This window comes from Pelmatolapia mariae, linkage group LG2 (assembly GCF_036321145.2).
Source record: "Pelmatolapia mariae isolate MD_Pm_ZW linkage group LG2, Pm_UMD_F_2, whole genome shotgun sequence".
Lineage (NCBI taxonomy): Eukaryota > Metazoa > Chordata > Actinopteri > Cichliformes > Cichlidae > Pelmatolapia > Pelmatolapia mariae.
In genome coordinates, this window is record NC_086228.1 from 27,446,096 (window position 1) to 27,464,936 (window position 18,841).

The window sequence follows — 18,841 nt, forward strand, 5'->3', positions numbered from 1 at the left end:
AAAGAAAACACTGTTTATATTGTTAGTGTGTAACACTGTCTTATTTATTTGTTTTAATTTTAGAACATATTTGTTTGTTTTTCGTTTGTTTCAGCCTTTAATTGAAATATACCACCCAAGGCGTGAAACCCATTGCGGTGTGTCGAAAACGGCGTATTCACAAAATGTCGCTATCTTTTAGGTATATGCAAAGGGTATATTGAAAGAAATTGTAAGGACACAAGCAAAATGTGAGTTATTACAGCATCGACTGAAATGACTGTTAAAGAGCAACAAGGCAACGATGAACGAAAAAAAAAACGCAAACCAGAAGGAAACGAACCCAAAAACAATCATGAATTGCGCAAATATATATGAAACAATCTGAAAGGAAAATCAAATAAATGTTGTCACATGCAGTGATTATATTAATTTTAAACAAAACCACCAAAAGCTCCTTATCCGCATACTGGCTTCTCTTCTGCGGCATTTATACAACGAGTATTTAAATGGAAAAGACTGGCTTAAAGCTGCGGACAGTTGTAAAGGGTAATCTTTGAAAGCAGGAGAAATTAACCACATGTAAACAAGTTCAGTGTAAGATGACGCGCTTCTTTTGTGTAAAACTGTAAGCTGTTATAAACACTGTGTTCTTACCTTTTCTTTGTTAGGTAAAGTCTGAGTCCTGGTAAAAGTGTCTCCTCCGTTAATACTGATCAGTTCTGCATCTACAGGTGGAAACGGGGCGGGGAAAACTACTACGTCACTCTTGAGCGTGTCTGAGCTGAAACACACGTCATACTGCTGAGTAGCTTTAGAGTAAGACCAGCTCCCGTCAGGGTGGGTGGTGATCATGGGGGCGCTGTACCTACTGAAAGTGCCGTCTGTCCTGTGACATCTGACTGCTATTAAAGTGATGAGGGTGAGCAGAAAGATGACGGACACCGACACAATGGCGATCAGCAGATACAGGTTCAAATCCGAGAAGCTGTCCTCCTTTACAGGCACATGTCTGAACTGAGTCTGGATTTCAGCTGTGCTTTCAACCACCACCACATCAATAGACACAGTAGCTGACAGGGAGGGTTCTCCGTTATCAGAGACCAAGACCACCAAGGGGTGAGTTTTGAGGTCATTGTCACTCAATCTCCTCTTAGTCCTGATCTCCCCGGTGCTGGTTCCGATCCTGAACAGGTTGTTTCCTTTGGGCTCAGACAGGTGATAAGAAAGCAGCGCATTGTATCCAGAGTCCGCGTCTACAGCCCTGATCTTTGCCACAAAGTATCCCGCTTCAGCAGAATAGGGGATGCTCTCACTGTTAACGGAGCCGTGCTCAGAATATGGCGCGAGAATCGTGGGACTGTTGTCATTTTCATCCAGGATTAAAACGTTGACAGTGACGTTGCTGCTGAGCGGAGGAACACCAGAGTCTGTGGCCTGAACTTTAAATTGAAACGTTTTTAACTCCTCGTAATTAAAAGATTGCAGGCTGACTATGTCTCCAGTCTCTGAGTTGATGTTTAATAATGTAGATACTGAGTCACTGCTGCTTTGTAAAAAAGAGTAACTCACTTGACTATTTTGATCAATGTCTGCATCAGCTGCTGTCACTGTTTTAATAACTGCTCCTACTGGACTGTTTTCTTTCACGTAGATGTTGATCACACTTTCTGAAAACTGAGGTTTGTTGTCATTTACATCAGACACACGAACAGTTATAACACTCGTGCTGGAGAGAGGTGGGCTGCCCTCATCAGTAGCAGTGATGCTGATGTTGTACTGAGGTGCAGTCTCTCGGTCAAGTGGACCGTCCACAACTAATGAATATGAATTCTTATAATTTGACTCTAATTTAAAAGGAACATTATTAGAAATTTTACATGTCACCATCCCATTTTTACCCCCGTCTTTATCAAATACTGAAACAAGGGCAATGGCTGTGCCAACTGATGCGTCCTCTTTAACAGTGTTCAACAGTGATGTGACTGAAATTTCAGGTGCGTTGTCATTAACGTCTAATACTTCAATCAGTAATTTAGCATGTGAACTCATAGGCGAGGAAGCTCCATCACTGGCTTGTACTCGAAGTTCAAAAGCATTATTTTCTTCAAAATCAATATTCCTTTTATTTGTTACAGTCCCTGTTTGTTCATCTATAGAAAACACATCTGTTTGTTTCCCTTCGTCTATTTCCATAAAATAATATGATATTTGCCCATTTTTTCCATCATCTAAATCAGTCGCATTCAGTGTGATTATTGATGTCCCAATATTCACATTCTCATGTATGCTGACTTTATACAGCATTTGACTAAAGACAGGAGGATTATCATTAATGTCTAAGACATTTACTTTAATGGTCATACTTCCAGATTTAGGAGGTGTTCCTCCATCAATTGCAATTAGTATGAGTTTGATCACAGATTGTTTTTCTCTGTCTAAAACTTTCTGAAGCACCAATTCGACTGTTATGCTACCCCCTTTAAGTGTATTTAGAGAGAAATGTTCATTTTGACTCAGTTTGTAGGCATTTATAGAGTCTTTTCCAACGTCTCCATCGTGAGCTCGTTTCAGCAGAAATTTTGTTCCTACCGCTGTGCTCTCGGTAATATTAATTGTCTGGGATGTGCTGAGAAATGAGGGTGAATTGTCATTCACATCCAACACATTTATTTCTATACGGTACAGTTTCAGTGGATTATTAATAACAGCTTCTGCAATTAGTGAACATTTGGCGTCATTACCACACAGCTCCTCTCGATCTATTCTCTCGTTAACATAGAGGGCTCCAGTTTTTAGATTTACCTCGAAATATTTTTTCTTCAATCCAGCAACGATCTGAAACATGCGGGGCTCCAAATCCTGGACATTGATGCTCAGATCTTTCGCGACATTTCCGACAACAGTCCCCAGATTCACCTCCTCTGAGACGGAGTAAGAGAGCTGCCCAGAAACCTTTTCCCAATAACAATCCAGCAGCACGAATAACAGATTAATCCACAGAAAGCTTCTTCTATGCGGTAACTGCATATTTACACAGCAGGCGAAGGCACAATCGAAACTCCAGATAATATGTCACAACAACCAAGAAATGGAAATGAATGTATTATTATTCCAAAGCAATCTTCTCTATCTTCTCGAATAAAGACCACCGTTCGTTGTCGTCCGAGCTCTCTTTGTAACAAAGCACACAAATGCATCGTTTGCTGAATGTAGGATGGGAGGGGCCCGAAGTCATCGACCACAACGTCTAGATGTGACGGTCTGTACCGTCCCTACGTGGTCACTTGCTCTAACTACATTACACGTCAGCAAAACCAGCGGACAATGGTGCACTGTATATTCCTAGTGTTTAAAAAGGGTAGTATAAATCACTAGATTAGAGGTTAGAAATAATAGTTCATCAGTTAAACGGATGATTACAATTAACATTTTATTATGGAAAGATATTAAGGTATGTGATATTTTAAATGCTAAATTTAAAAAATAATTGGGCAAATACTCTTGTTTGTTTAAAGTGAAGAGAGAAGCGAGCACAAATGTTAAATATATAGGGGTATGTTTAAACACGTTATCGATGTTGTGATACGTTGTTTAACGTCGACTAAATATGCCAAAACACATCCATAACCGTGCACGTGAACCCGACAAGGACGAATGCGTGATAATGCGAATATGCCATGAAAAATTCACGTTACAACAGAAAAGAGAACAACAACACAGCGTTGGAGAAGATCCTGTCGTGCTGTAAACTCAGCAACAGTGATTTCTTCCCATTTGTATTATTTTAGTCACAGCTAAGAAGTGTGTAAATGTATTGCTAAAGATGATGAAAACTACGATATGAAGCTAAATTACATTCGGCTTTTAAGACTTCCAAACAAAGAATTGCAGCAGTGAATACGAAATTTAGTACTTCCTTACCTTTTCTTTGTTAGGTAAAGTCTGAGTCCTGGTAAAAGTGTCTCCTCCGTTAATACTGATCAGTTCTGCATCTACAGGTGGAAACGGGGCGGGGAAAACTACTACGTCACTCTTGAGTGTGTCTGAGCTGAAACACACGTCATACTGCTGAGTAGCTTTCGAGTAAGACCAGCTCCCGTCAGGGTGGGTGGTGATCATGGGGGCGCTGTACCTGCTGAAAGTGCCGTCTGTCCTGTGGCATCTGACTGCTATTAAAGTGATGAGGCTGAGCAGAAAAATGACGGACACCGACACAATGGCGATCAGCAGATACAGGTTCAAATCCGAGAAGCTGTCCTCCTTTACAGGCACATGTCTGAACTGAGTCTGGATTTCAGCCGTGCTTTCAACCACCACCACATCAACAGACACAGTAGCTGACAGGGAGGGCTCTCCGTTATCAGAGACCAAGACCACCAAGGGGTGAGTTTTGAGGTCATTGTCACTCATTCTCCTCTTAGTCCTGATCTCCCCGGTGCTGGTTCCGATCCTGAACAAGTTGTTTCCTTTGGGCTCAGACAGGTGATAAGAAAGCAGCGCATTGTATCCAGAGTCTGCGTCTACAGCCCTGATCTTTGCCACAAAGTATCCCGCTTCAGCAGAATAGGGGATGCTCTCACTGTTAACGGAGCCGTGCTGAGAATATGGCGCGAGAATCGTGGGACTGTTGTCATTTTCATCCAGGACTAAAACGTTGACAGTGACGTTGCTGCTGAGCGGAGGAACACCAGAGTCTGTGGCCTGAACTTTAAACTGGAATGTTTTTAACTCCTCATAGTTAAAAGACTGCAGAGTAATTATGTCTCCAGTCTCTGAGTTGATGTTTAATAATGTAGATAACGGCACTGAGTCACTGCTGCTTTGTAAAAAGGAATAGCTCACTTGACTATTTTGATCAATGTCTGCATCAGCTGCTGTCACTGTTTTAATAACTGCTCCTACTGGACTGTTTTCTTTCACGTAGATGTTGATCACACCTTCTGAAAACTGAGGTTTGTTGTCATTTACATCTGACACATGAACAGTTATAACACTCGTGCTGGAGAGAGGTGGGCTGCCCTCATCAGTAGCAGTGATGCTGATGTTGTACTGAGGTGCAGTCTCTCGGTCAAGTGGACCGTCCACAACTAATGAATATGAATTCTTGTAGTTTGACTCCAATTTAAAAGGAACATTATTAGAAATTTTACATGTCACCATCCCATTTTTACCTCCATCTTTATCAAATACTGAAACAAGGGCAATGGCTGTTTCAACTGATGCGTCCTCTTTAACAGTGTTCAACAGCGATGTGAGTGAAATTTCAGGTGCGTTGTCATTAGCATCTAAAACCTCAATCAGTAATTTGGCATGTGACGTGAGAGGGGAAGAGGCTCCATCATTGGCTTGTACTCGAAGTTCAAAAGCATTACTTTCTTCATAGTCAATATTCCTTTTATTCGTTACAGTTCCTGTTTTCTCATCTATAACAAATGAATTAGTTTGTTTCCCCTGACCAACTTCACTAAATGAATAAATCACTTTTCCATTTTGTCCTTCATCTAAATCAGTCGCATTTAATGTGATTATTGATGTGCCTATTTTAACATTTTCGTAGACTCTGGCTTTATACAACCTTTGGCTGAAAACAGGAGGATTGTCATTACTGTCCAATACATTAACTATTATTGTCATGCTTCCGGATTTAGCAGGTGTTCCTCCATCGATGGCAGTCAATGTGAGCGTAATCACAGACTGTTTTTCCCTGTCTAAAACTTTCTGAAGCACCATCTCAGGAGTTACACCCTGAACTTTGTGTGCATCAAGAGAGAAATGTTCATTTTGACTCAGCTTGTAGGTGTTTACAGTGTTTTTACCCACGTCGGCATCCTGAGCTTGATGCAGAGGAAATTTCGCTCCCGCCGCTGTGCTCTCAGTAATGTTCATTGATTGCAACGTACTCTCAAATGAAGGGGAATTATCATTTACATCTAAAATCGTAATTTCCATACGGTACAGTTTCAGTGGATTATTAATAACAGCTTCTACACTGAGTGAGCATTTGGCGTCATTACCACAAAGCTCCTCTCGATCTATTCTCCCGTTAACATAGAGGGCTCCAGTTTTTAGATTTACCTCGAAATATTTCCTCTTTGATCCAGCAACGATTTGAAACATGCGGGGCTCCAAATCCTGGACATTGATGCTCAGATCTTTCGCGACATTTCCGACAACAGTCCCCAGATTCACCTCCTCTGAGACGGAGTAAGAGAGCTGCCCAGAAACCGTTTCAGAGTAACAATCCAGCAGCACGAAGACGAGATATATCCATATACAGCTCGATTTGCCCAGTATATTCATTCTTACTTTCACCGGGAAGCGGATTAATTCAAACCCGCATAGTACATTAAGAAATTCAGGCAATTAAACATGGTAAGACATGAGAGTGATGCCTTTAGACTCATCTCCCATGAACCAGAAAATGGTTGTCGCACCGTTCTCTTTCGCCCTCTGATTCTCTTTGTCTGAATTCCAGAGAAATATACTCTGGGAGGAGTCCGAGACACCAAAGATGAAACTCAAATCTGATGGTCTACAATGTCCCCGTGTGGACATTTTCAAGAAGTACATTCAATATCAGGAAATTAAGTTTCCTTAATTATCTAGCTAAACAGTTGTGTGTTTTGCGGAACAATAACCATGACGTGCTGCCATTCTGGCATGATTCTGAATACTGTTCTCATTCAGTGTTTTTTTAATTCATACATTCATAAAAATTATGAATGAACTCTCATAGACACATAGTGTAATAAAGGATACCTTCTACATGATTCAGACAATTAAAATATTTACAATACAAAACTCAGAAATTAACAGAATCAAGCTAAGTAAAAATAGTTTTTTTTTTCAGAATTGTTTTGAATATACATTGTTACAACCTGTTAAGATTAACAAAGCCAGGATATGAATACTCGAACACATGTTTAGCGAGACATTATTTAAAGTACAGTATAACTGCCCAGCATGTTGGCATCGTGCATAATCGTCCGTTCAGTACTATGAAGAACAACGTGTAGGGTATGATTCAAAATCTGCACATATTTTGCTAGACGTAAATACCACAAACTATGAGTATGTGTAAAAGAAGTCTAACAAAATATATCCAAGTGATTTATTTTATTAGGTAACTTGAACTGGATTTATCCCCATTTTTTCCGTGGCAATTAAGTTCTTTCAATTTAATTCGGGTGAAACCCTATTGATTCATACTCGGTTCTCGACCGTAGTTTTGTACAATAAATAACATTCCAGAATATTTAAGACCAATATGCGCTTACCTTTTCTTTGTTAGGTAAAGTTTGAGTCCTGGTAAAAGTGTCTCCTTCGTTAATACTGATCAGTTCTCCATCTACAGGTGGAAACGGGGCGGGGAAGACCACTACGTCACTCTTGAGCGTGTCTGAGCTGAAACACACGTCATACTGCTGAGTAGCTTTAGAGTAAGACCAGCTCCCGTCAGGGTGGGTGGTGATCATGGGGGCGCTGTACCTGCTGAAAGTGCCGTCTGTCCTGTGGCATCTAACTGCAATTAAAGTGATGAGGCTGAGCAGAAAGATGACGGACACCAACACAATGGCGATCAGCAGATACAGGTTCAAATCAGAGAAGCTGTCCTCCTTTACAGGCACATGTCTGAACTGAGTCTGGATTTCAGCCGTGCTTTCAACCACCACCACATCAATCGACACAGTAGCTGACAGGGAGGGTTCTCCGTTATCAGAGACCAAGACCACCAAGGGGTGAGTTTTGAGGTCATTGTCACTCAATCTCCTCTTAGTCCTGATCTCCCCGGTGCTGGTTCCGATCCTGAACAGGTTGTTTCCTTTGGGCTCAGACAGGTGATAAGAAAGCAGCGCATTGTATCCAGAGTCTGCGTCTACAGCCCTGATCTTTGCCACAAAGTATCCCGCTTCAGCAGAATAGGGGATGCTCTCACTGTTAACGGAGCCGTGCTGAGAATATGGTGCGAGAATCGTGGGACTGTTGTCATTTTCATCCAGGATTAAAACGTTGACAGTGACGTTGCTGCTGAGCGGAGGAACACCCGAGTCTGTGGCCTGAACTTTAAACTGGAATGTTTTTAACTCCTCGTAGTTAAAAGACTGCAGGCTGATTATATCTCCTGTCTCTGAGTTGATGTTAATCATTGTAGATAACGGCACTGAGTCACTGCTGCTTTTTAAAAAAGAATAGCTCACTTGACCATTTTTATCGACATCAGCATCAGTTGCAGTCAGAGTTTTAATGACTGCTCCTACTGGACTGTTCTCTTTAACATAAATATTAAGTATCGGCTCAGAGAAGCGAGGCGAGTTGTCATTGACATCAGAAACATGAACACTAATTATGCTGGTGCTGGAGAGAGGAGGAGCTCCTTCATCAGTTGCTATTATAGTAACATTGTACTCGTCTGTAGTTTCTCTGTCAAGCGGACCATTAACTACTAAAGAGTAATAATTTCTATAGTTTGTGTCCAGTTTAAATGGAGTCTTATTTGCAATCACAGCTTTCACTGCCCCGTTATTCCCACCATCTTTATCTAAAACCGAGACAAGTGCAATGGCTGCACCTACTTCCGCGTCCTCTCTTACTGTATTTAGTAGTGATGTTACCGTGATCTCAGGAGCATTGTCATTTAGATCCAGTACTTCAACCAACACTTTACAATGAGCAGACATCGGAGGCTGACCCTTGTCACTTGCCTCCGCATGGATCTCAAATGCACGATTTTCTTCATAATCGACTTTACCCTTAATTGAAATCACTCCCGTTTTTGAATTAATTTCAAATAAATCTAAAATATGATCTTGGCCTTTTTTTCTCAAAGAGTATTCAATTTCACTGTTTGAACCCTCATCTGTGTCTGTTGCATTCAGCGTAACCACTGTCGACTGACTGGGCAAGTTTTCAGGAATTTTAATTTTGTACAAAGACTTACTGAACACGGGATGGTTGTCATTAGTATCCATCACGGAAATGATAATAAGCGATGTCCCTGACTCGGGTGGGTTTCCTCCGTCTACTGCAGTCAGCGTGAGTTTTATAACAGAATCCTGCTCTCTATCTAACGATTTCTGCAGTACTAACTCAGCAGACACGCCGCCTTCTCCTTTATGAATATCTAATGTAAAATAATCGTTATTACTAAGTTTATATGTATTAACACCGTTCTTACCGACATCCAAATCTGATGCCTCTATCAGTCCAAATTTGACTCCCGGTAAAGTATTTTCTGGAACATCAAGCGACTGCAGCTTCTCAGAGAAAACAGGTGCGTTGTCGTTTATATCTTTTATATTTATCTCTAAGCGATAAAGCTTCAGCGGGACGTTGATCACCGCCTCTACATTGACAGTACATTTTGAAGCCCTACCACAAAGCTCCTCGCGGTCGATTCTTTCGCTGACATAAAGAACACCAGTTTTTAAATTCACATCGAAATACTTCTTCTGTGATCCACTAACAATCTGAAACCTACGAGACTCTAAATCATGTACATTGAGATTTAGATCTTTGGCAATATTTCCAACAGATGTCCCAATATTTTCCTCCTCCGATACAGAGTACGAGAGCTGTCCACACACCGCTTCCCAGCAATAATTCAGCAGCACGGCCACAGAATAAGCCCGCAAAATATCTATTTTTGTTGGGAAATGCATGATTAAATCCACCGAAATCAGGCACACATTGTGTCCACCAGCAACCGTCAGATATCCGCAAACAAAGGCAACCACAACAAGTCAGCCTGATAAATTTTTCGCCCTTTCTCTCTCGCTCTGCGCCTCTTTGTTACAAAGCCCAGAGAAAGATCATCCTCTGTTTCTGGGTGGAGTCTTATGCCTTTAGAAATAACATCTAGATGTCATGGTCTTCAGTGCCGCCATCTGGTAATGTAAAATAACTGCATTTAAGCTTTAGGAACAGCAACAATTAAATGACTACCAAACCGTCCAAGGCGATCAACTTCTCATTAATTATGAACATAACCCTGTTAACTTATATGTTATGGTGCATTTCAAAGGATTTTTTCCCCTTTTCCCATTCTGATTAATTCTCAGTTAACAAAGAAAGAAAATCATAAGTTTCCTCTTGGTGATACCCCGCCTAAAAGTACACGAGTTAGAATTGACAGACCTTATTGAAAATATTTCGACACCAGAAAGATACAGCAAGAACTTACTACTATTATGACATAAAATAAACACATTTTCCTAATTTCTAAAAGTATGAGAGCGAAGGTGATTGGATAAGCGGTCGAATAACCTTCCTAAATGTGATAAAAACAAATTTTACACCATTCTCCACTAAATAAATAGATCTATCATGAATTGTATGTCAAGTTTCCAGGGAAAAACACTTGTCTTTGTCGAAAGTGCTCCAATTTAGTCCCCTGATGCACCCTCCAAATGACCGACAACACGCACCTTTCTGATTTCAGCACCACGGATAACGACAATAACGTTCTGTCTAAACTTGACAGGCTCATGAACTTTGTTTATTTTGGCTTATTAACAACTGTACATTTCAACTCAACTCCAAACCGATAAAAAAATCACATCTTTAAACAGTTTGTGAAGTTACTACTAACATATTCCACTTAAAAAAACAACAACAAACAAACAAAACAGGGAAATTACCTAAGGTCTTAGGCATGAATTTATGCATTGCATTGTTTTTGCTAATTTCTTACCTTCTCTTTGCTAGGTAAAGTCTGAGTCCTAGTAAAAGTGTCTCCTCCGTTAATACTGATCAGCTCCGCATCTACAGGTGGAAACGAGGCGGGGAAAACCACTACGTCACTCTTGAGTGTGTCTGAGCTGAAACACACGTCATACTGCTGAGTAGCTTTAGAGTAAGACCAGCTCCCGTCAGGGTGGGTGGTGATCATGGGGGCGCTGTACCTGCTGAAAGTGCCGTCTGTCCTATGGCATCTGACTGCTATTAAAGTGATGAGGCTGAGCAGAAAGATGACGGACACCGATACAATGGCGATCAGTAGATACAGGTTCAAATCCGAGAAGCTGTCCTCCTTTACAGGCACATGTCTGAACTGAGTCTGGATTTCAGCCGTGCTTTCAACCACCACCACATCAATCGACACAGTAGCTGACAGGGAGGGTTCTCCGTTATCAGAGACCAAGACCTCCAAGGGGTGAGTTTTGAGGTCATTGTCACTCATTCTCCTTTTAGTCCTGATCTCCCCGGTGCTGGTTCCGATCCTGAACAGGTTGTTTCCTTTGGGCTCAGACAGGTGATAAGAAAGCAGCGCATTGTATCCAGAGTCTGCGTCTACAGCCCTGATCTTTGCCACAAAGTATCCCGCTTCAGCAGAGTAGGGGATGCTCTCACTGTTAACGGAGCCATGCTCAGAATATGGCGCGAGAATCGTGGGACTGTTGTCATTTTCATCCAGGATTAAAACGTTGACAGTGACGTTGCTGCTGAGCGGAGGAACACCCGAGTCTGTGGCCTGAACTTTAAACTGGAATGTTTTTAACTCCTCGTAGTTAAAAGACTGCAGACTGATTATATCTCCTGTCTCTGAGTTTATGTTAATCATTGTAGGAAACGGTAGTGAGTCACTGCTACTTTTTAAAAAAGAATAGCTCACTTGACCATTTTTTTCGACATCAGCATCAGTTGCAGTCAGAGTTTTAATGACTGCTCCTACTGGACTGTTCTCTTTAACATAAATATTAAGTATCGAATCAGAGAAGCGAGGCGAGTTGTCATTGACATCAGAGACATGAACACTAATTATGCTGGTGCTGGAGAGAGGAGGAGCTCCTTCATCAGTTGCTATTATAGTAACATTGTACTCGTCTGTAGTTTCTCTGTCAAGCGGACCATTAACTACTAAAGAGTAATAATTTCTATAGTTTGTGTCCAGTTTAAATGGAGTCTTACTTGCAATCACAGCTTTCACTGCCCCGTTATTCCCACTATCTTTATCCAAAACCGAGACAAGTGCAATGGCTGCACCTACTTCCGCGTCTTCTTTCACTGTATTTAGTAGTGACGTTACCGTGATCTCAGGAGCATTGTCATTTAGATCCAGCACTTCTACCAACACTTTACAATGAGCAGACATCGGAGGCTGGCCTTTGTCAGTGGCCTCAGCATGAATCTCAAATGCAGGATTTTCTTCATAATCGATTTTACCTTTAATTGAAATCGCTCCCGTTTTAGAGTCTATCTGAAATACATTTAAAACATGATCCTGACCTTTACTTCTAAAAGAATATTCAGTTTCAGCATTTAATCCGTCATCTGCGTCTGTTGCATTTAAAAATATAATTGTTTTACCCATTGGTAGATTTTCATGAATCTGTGTTTTATACAAAGCGCTACTGAAAACCGGAGCGTTGTCATTAATGTCTAAGACATTTATAATGATTTGCAATGTTCCTGACTTGGGTGGGTTTCCGCTGTCGACAGCAGTCACGGTAAGATTAACAGTAGGTTGTGCTTCTCGGTCTAGAGCTTTCTGTAGCACCAGCTCGGCAGACACACTATCCCTTCCTTTGTGGACTTCTAAAGAAAAGTAATCATTTGGACTCAACTTGTATGAACTAACGTCATTCTTTCCAACGTCGAGATCCGACGCCCCTATAAATCCAAATTTCCCCCCTGGCACAGTACTTTCCGCAATATTAAGATACTGCAAATTCTCAGGAAAATGTGGCACATTATCATTAATATCGACTACATTTACATCTAAACGATAAAGCTTCAGTGGATTGTTGATCACGGCCTCTACGCTAACTGTACATATTGCAGCTTTTGCGCAAAGCTCCTCACGGTCGATTCTTTCACTGACATAGAGACTACCCGTTTTCAAATTTATATCGAAATAATTTCTCTTTGATCCGCTAACAATCTGAAACATACGTGTCCTCAAGTCATGCACGTTAAGATTTAGATCTTTAGCGAGATTTCCCACAGTAGTCCCCGGGTTTACCTCCTCTGATACAGAGTAAGACAGCTGCCCAGTCACCACTTGCCAGTAGCAATCCAAAAGAACAACGACTACATAAATCCCAAAAGAACTGCGTATCCTCCCTGTCGACATTTTCTATCCTGTGCGAGCACAGCATATGGATCGTAGTCTTCAAGGTGAAAATAGAGTGGAAGAATCCAGATTTCCGTGTATATAAGAAGTAAAGGACAAAGCGATGATCGCACAATGTATTCTCATACTGCCCCTCTTGTAACAAAGCCCTGCAAAGCATCATCGTCACCATCATCTAAATCTAGGAGGAGCTTCGAACAACCAAGAGCACTATGAAAATGTGATGGTCTACAATGTCCCCATGTGGTTATTTAAAAATACTACATTATCACAAAACAATCTCATAAGTTCGTTTAAGCCTTCAAGATAAATGCATCAAGATGCCAGTCTGGTAATGGCAAATAATGTCCAGGTCCCTCATATATTTATTTAAAGACAGGTGTAGAATATATATAAACCAAATGGAATTAAACCTTGCCTTATCTCCTTTTCACAAAACATGAAAATATGAGCAAATATTAAGCTGATATACGCCTTGACAATTGTCAAGGCGTATATCAGCTTAATGTGTTATCTGTCTATCCTTTGGGTAACCAGAGACAAAGAGCAATGCACATATCAGAAAGGTGACTTATAATTATTGCGGCCTTCAGATCACATCTATTATACCAGAATGCCTACACCAGAACCATGGACAGCTACATAAACGCACTGTAATGCTGTCCAAATGATGGATATTATTAAATTGGCACAAGTAAACATTTTAAAGATGAAGCATATATATATATAATTGGAATCTAGTTTAAATCAGAAGATACACCATGCTAAGATAAGAAAAAATGGTACCGTTTAATCTGCAATGACGAGGAATGACAATATGCAAGTATTTTAAAATTTCATGGACTCACCTTTTCTTTGGTAGGTAAAGTCTGAGTCCTAGTAAAATTGTCTCCTTCGTTAATACTGATCAGTTCTGCATCTACAGGTGGAAACGGGGCGGGGAAAACCACCACGTCACTCTTGAGCGTGTCTGAGCTGAAACACACGTCATACTGCTGAGTAGCTTTAGAGTAAGACCAGCTCCCGTCAGGATGGGTGGTGATCATGGGGGCGCTGTATCTGCTGAAAGTGGCGTCTGTCCTGTGACATCTGACTGCTATTAAAGTGATGAGGCTGAGCAGAAAGATGACGGACACCGACACAATGGCGATCAGCAGATACAGGTTCAAATCCGAGAAGCTGTCCTCCTTTACAGGCACATGTCTGAACTGAGTCTGGATTTCAGCCGTGCTTTCAACCACCACCACATCAACAGACACAGTCGCTGACAGGGAGGGTTCTCCATTATCAGAGACCAAGACCACCAAGGGGTGAGTTTTGAGGTCATTGTCACTCATTCTCCTCTTAGTCCTGATCTCCCCGGTGCTGGTTCCGATCCTGAACAAGTTGTTTCCTTTGGGCTCAGACAGGTGATAAGAAAGCAGCGCATTGTATCCAGAGTCTGCGTCTACAGCCCTGATCTTTGCCACAAAGTATCCCGCTTCAGCAGAATAGGGGATGCTCTCACTGTTAACGGAGCCGTGCTCAGAATATGGCGCGAGAATCGTGGGACTGTTGTCATTTTGATCCAGGATTAAAACGTTGACAGTGACGTTGCTGCTGAGCGGAGGAACACCCGAGTCTGTGGCCTGAACTTTAAACTGGAATGTTTTTAACTCCTCGTAGTTAAAAGACTGCAGGCTTATTATATCTCCTGTCTCCGAGTTGATATTAATCATTGTAGATAACAGCAGCTGGTCATTGCCAATTTTTAACAATGAATAGCTGATTTGGCTATTTTGGTCTATGTCTGCATCAGTTGCAGTCACTCTTTTAATGACTGCTCCCACTGGACTGTTCTCATTCACATAAATATTAATTACGGCCTCCGTGAACAGAGGTGCATTATCATTGACATCAGAAACGTGTATGGAAACTACACTTGTGCTGGTAAGTGGTGGAATCCCTTTGTCATTAGCGATTATATTGACATTGTAAATAGAGAATGTCTCCCTGTCCAGAGGTCCATCAACTAACAGCGAATAATAATTTTTGTAGTTAGTTTCGAGTTTGAATGGCACTTTGTTTTTAATTTGGATCTCCACATCACCGTTTTTTCCACCGTCTTTATCGAGGACAGATACAAGTGCAACTGCGGTGCCTACAGGAGCATCCTCTTTTACCTTCCTATGTAATGACGTCACCGTGATCTCAGGAGCATTATCATTTAAGTCCACCACTTCTACCAGCACTTTACAGTGAGCGGACATCGGAGGATTCCCTTTATCACTGGCCACAACACGTACCTCAAAAGCCCCCCTCTCTTCAAAGTCTATTTTCCCTTTGACCTTAATGACACCAGTCTGAGGTTCAATTTCAAATATATCAAGTACGTGATCTTGGTCTTTGCTTCTCAGCGAATATACAATCTCACTGTTTAAACCCTCATCTGCATCAGTGGCGTTCACTGTGATTACGTTTAACCCCAGGGGGATGTTTTCTGGAATTTTTGTTTTATACAAGGATTCACTAAAGATCGGAATATTATCATTATTGTCTAATACATTAATAACGAGTTGAGAGGTGCCGGATTTCGGTGGGGTCCCTCCATCTACAGCCGTCAGTGTCATAGTGATGACTGCCTGCTTTTCTCGGTCTAAGGCTTTCTGCAGCACCAACTCAGCAGACACACGGTCACCTGCTTTGTGCACGGCCAACGAAAAATTTTCATTTTGGCTTAATTTGTAAGTGCTTACTCCGTTTTTCCCCATATCCGCATCAGTTGCTTCGGATAATTCAAATTTCACTCCAGGCAATGTGCTCTCTGCAATATATAAATTTTGCAGTTTGGTTGTAAACAAAGGAGCATTGTCGTTTACATCTAAGATCTCTACATCAATACGATAAAGCTTCAATGGGTTATGTATTACGGCTTCTACACTTACTGGACATTTTAGTTCCTCCGAGCAGAGCTCCTCTCTGTCTATTCTCTCACTGACATACAGAACACCAGTCTTTAGATTTACCTCGAAAAATTTTCTCTTTGATCCAGTAACGATTTGAAACATACGAGATTCCAACTCTTGTGAATTTAGGTTTAGATCCTTAGCGATATTCCCAACAGGAGTCCCCGGGTTTACCTCCTCTGAGATGGAATAGGAGAGCTGCCCAGCCACAGTCTGCCAGTAAACATCCAGTAGAAAAAGGCACAAATACATCCCAAAATAGCTCAATTTAAAGGGCGACATCTCTGTTCAATATGAACAAAGCATAAATTTGAGCTCCAGTGGCATTCAGATATTTTGGAAAGAATGGACGATCAGGGAGCTTTTTGACTGTAGTATTCTGTTTGTTCCACCGTCGTTTGAGTCTTATAACAAAGACAGAAATTGTTCATATCGCTTGTAAACGGGAGGGGCCAAGTTCTATTAAAGAGCAGGGCTGTAACTAATGGATCAACAGCGACGCCACGTGGTGAAAAGAGCGCAATGCAGAGGCCAGTGAAAACAGTTGCTTCTCCTGCAGCCATCAGGTCACACCAAAGGTATCTGAAAAGCTTAACTGACATCAGAAATCGGAACAACTCCATGGACAACACCTGAATGAGTGTCCTTGTATAAAGTGATAGTATCAAATACATCGCATCCCACGTTACTCTACCTTTTTCCACTAAACCTCTTTGTTCCATTCAATTTAAGAGTTATTTGTAGATTCTATTAACTACTAATGTGAGCTTAATAAACGAATAAAAAGTTGGAGGCTGCCTGAAATTTTTAGCATTCAGCCATGCCTATATAGCAATGTGTGAATTGCACCACAAGTTTTATCATGTCTACAAATTTGTATGTATTTTTTCCCCTAAAAGTGCGTAAAAACAAACAAACAAGCAAGCAAACAAACAAAAACAGTAAAAAAAACAGTAAAAAAACAAACAAACAAACAAACAAACAAAAAAACCCCTCCCCAAACCATAAAAAATAGTACAGTTTCTTCTTCTGCACCCACATCAATGGCTTCTTTATTGATCTTTTAATGAATTTTTCTCTTTCAGCCTTTTGGGCAATAATTATATTTAATCGTACCTAGTTATTCTTCTGCACATATGAGCACAGGAGGGGGTGTCTGCGTCTCGTGTTGTATTTTTGGTGCATTTTAGTGTTACTCCACGTTTCCACAGAGACAGTAGTCATGAGCTTATGAAAGTTCCGTTGTTTGTAATCCCATGATTAAGCCCTAGATTCAGAAACTCCTGCCCTATTTCCATTCCTCAGAAAACATGATTTGATTTGAAAATATTATCCCACAACTACAATCATCTGTCAGTCCCCATAGACAATATTAATAATAATAATAATGGCTCACATAGGATGATCTGTGTGTTCATTTTCCTAATGCATGTAATAGAAAACAGTAGGTAGAGAAGAGAGAGTATAGTGCTCTGGCGGTTTATTAACATACACAAGCAAATGCATACATATCCACCATCGCAATTATGCAACCCGTGATGAAATTCAATTATTCATGGTTTATTTTAGGGCCAGACTACACTACTTTGACCTTACAGGACTTCAGTCTGGATTATCATTCTCCTAAAGTCACCATGAAACACATATGAATGTTGCATAAATTTCACACTTGGTATTCTTTGCTGTCCAGTGAGAGGATGAACAATTTTTTTCTTATTCTAAACAAACAATACATTTTTAAAAGAAACAAATCCATGGTTTCTGTAATTATGGAAAACCTAGTTCCACATAGATGAAACACAGTATATTAGCCAGCAGCTCTGAATACACCCCGGAATTAGTGGTGGGTTACTGAGCATATCCATAAGGCCATCCACACCTCTTCATTCGGTCATAGAGTTACTTAGGGAAACATGCAGAATGTTTAGTTAATCAAAACATAGTTGTTTAAACAGTAATGCAAAAATAACAATTGATTTTTAACACCTATACACCTAGACCAACCTCAAACAAACAAAATCAACCAAAAGCAAGTTTAAACAGATAAGTTTTAACTGCTTTTTAAAAGAAATGACTGAGTCCACAGATCTCAAACTCAAAGGGAGTGAGTTCCAGAGTCTGGGAGCCACTGATATAAACACTCTGTCACCTTTTGTTTTTAACCGTGTATGCTGGACAACCAACAAGCCCTGGTCACAAGACCTCAGGGACCCGCTGGGGCGATAATGAAGAAGAAGATCACTGATGTAAGTTGGAGCTACACCGTGCAGGTCCCTATAGGTCATGATTATAATCTTTAAATGGACCCTGAACTTGACAGGGAGCCAATGCAGTTGAATCAGCAGGGGAGTGGCATGGGAGTATTTGGGATACTTTGTCAGAAGCCTAGCAGCAGCATTTTGAACACCCTGCAGTCATTCCAGGGAGGCATTACTTAAGCAAGTAAACAAGGAATTACAATAATCTAAACGAGATGAAACAAAAGCATAAATAATCATTTCCAATTCGGAACATGACACAATGGGACTAAGCTTAGCAATATTTCTTAAATGGTAAAAACAAGAGCGAACCAAACATTTAATGTGTGTGTGCAGCGTCAGAGCTGGGTCAAATGTAACACCAAGGTTCCTAATGGAGGGTTTAATATAAGAAGCAAGAGGGCCTAGATTTTTAACCACGAGGGGAACAAATTTCTCAGGAGCAAAGACAATGACTTCAGTTTTATCAGCATTTAGTTGAAGATAATTACCAGCCATCCAATCTCTGCTGGAATCTAAGCAGGACTGCAAGATTTGAAGCTTAGAAACATCAGGTGGCCTAAAAGAGATATATAGCTGAATAT

General features: G+C 40.9%; 3 protein-coding genes across 26 annotated transcripts in view; all 3 read right to left on the bottom strand.

Annotated features, from left to right (window-relative positions):
- The window catches only part of LOC134644677 (protocadherin alpha-C2-like), a 199,885-nt gene that overhangs the window by 85,096 nt on the left and 95,948 nt on the right, over positions 1–18,841 (bottom strand). The window contains exon 1 of one of the 24 annotated variants that reach the window (XM_063497965.1): positions 13,903–16,280. The exons of 21 other annotated variants lie outside the window; for them this stretch is intronic. In XM_063497965.1, coding sequence (XP_063354035.1) covers positions 13,903–16,251 — 2,349 coding nt within the window. In that variant the 5' untranslated portion in view covers positions 16,252–16,280. Of the gene's footprint in view, positions 1–636; positions 3,151–7,259; positions 9,681–13,902; positions 16,281–18,841 lie in introns of those variants that run through there. 2 more of the 24 variants (XM_063497758.1, XM_063497826.1) reach the window with 2 other exon arrangements.
- Positions 3,889–6,386, bottom strand: LOC134637838 (protocadherin alpha-10-like). The gene has a single exon (XM_063488367.1). It carries the CDS (start codon positions 6,280–6,282, stop codon positions 3,889–3,891), a length of 2,394 nt encoding a protein of 797 aa, XP_063344437.1. The 5' UTR covers positions 6,283–6,386.
- On the bottom strand, positions 10,661–13,173 carry LOC134644868 (protocadherin alpha-3-like). The gene has a single exon (XM_063497999.1). The coding sequence runs from the start codon at positions 13,052–13,054 to the stop codon at positions 10,661–10,663; it is 2,394 nt and encodes a 797-aa protein (XP_063354069.1). The 5' UTR covers positions 13,055–13,173.

Excerpts from the sequence above, each read along its gene's own strand:
- LOC134637838 (XM_063488367.1), bottom strand. The coding sequence starts at position 6,282 with ATGAATATACTGGGCAAATCGAGCTGTATATGGATATATCTCGTCTTC.
- LOC134644868 (XM_063497999.1), bottom strand. The coding sequence starts at position 13,054 with ATGTCGACAGGGAGGATACGCAGTTCTTTTGGGATTTATGTAGTCGTT.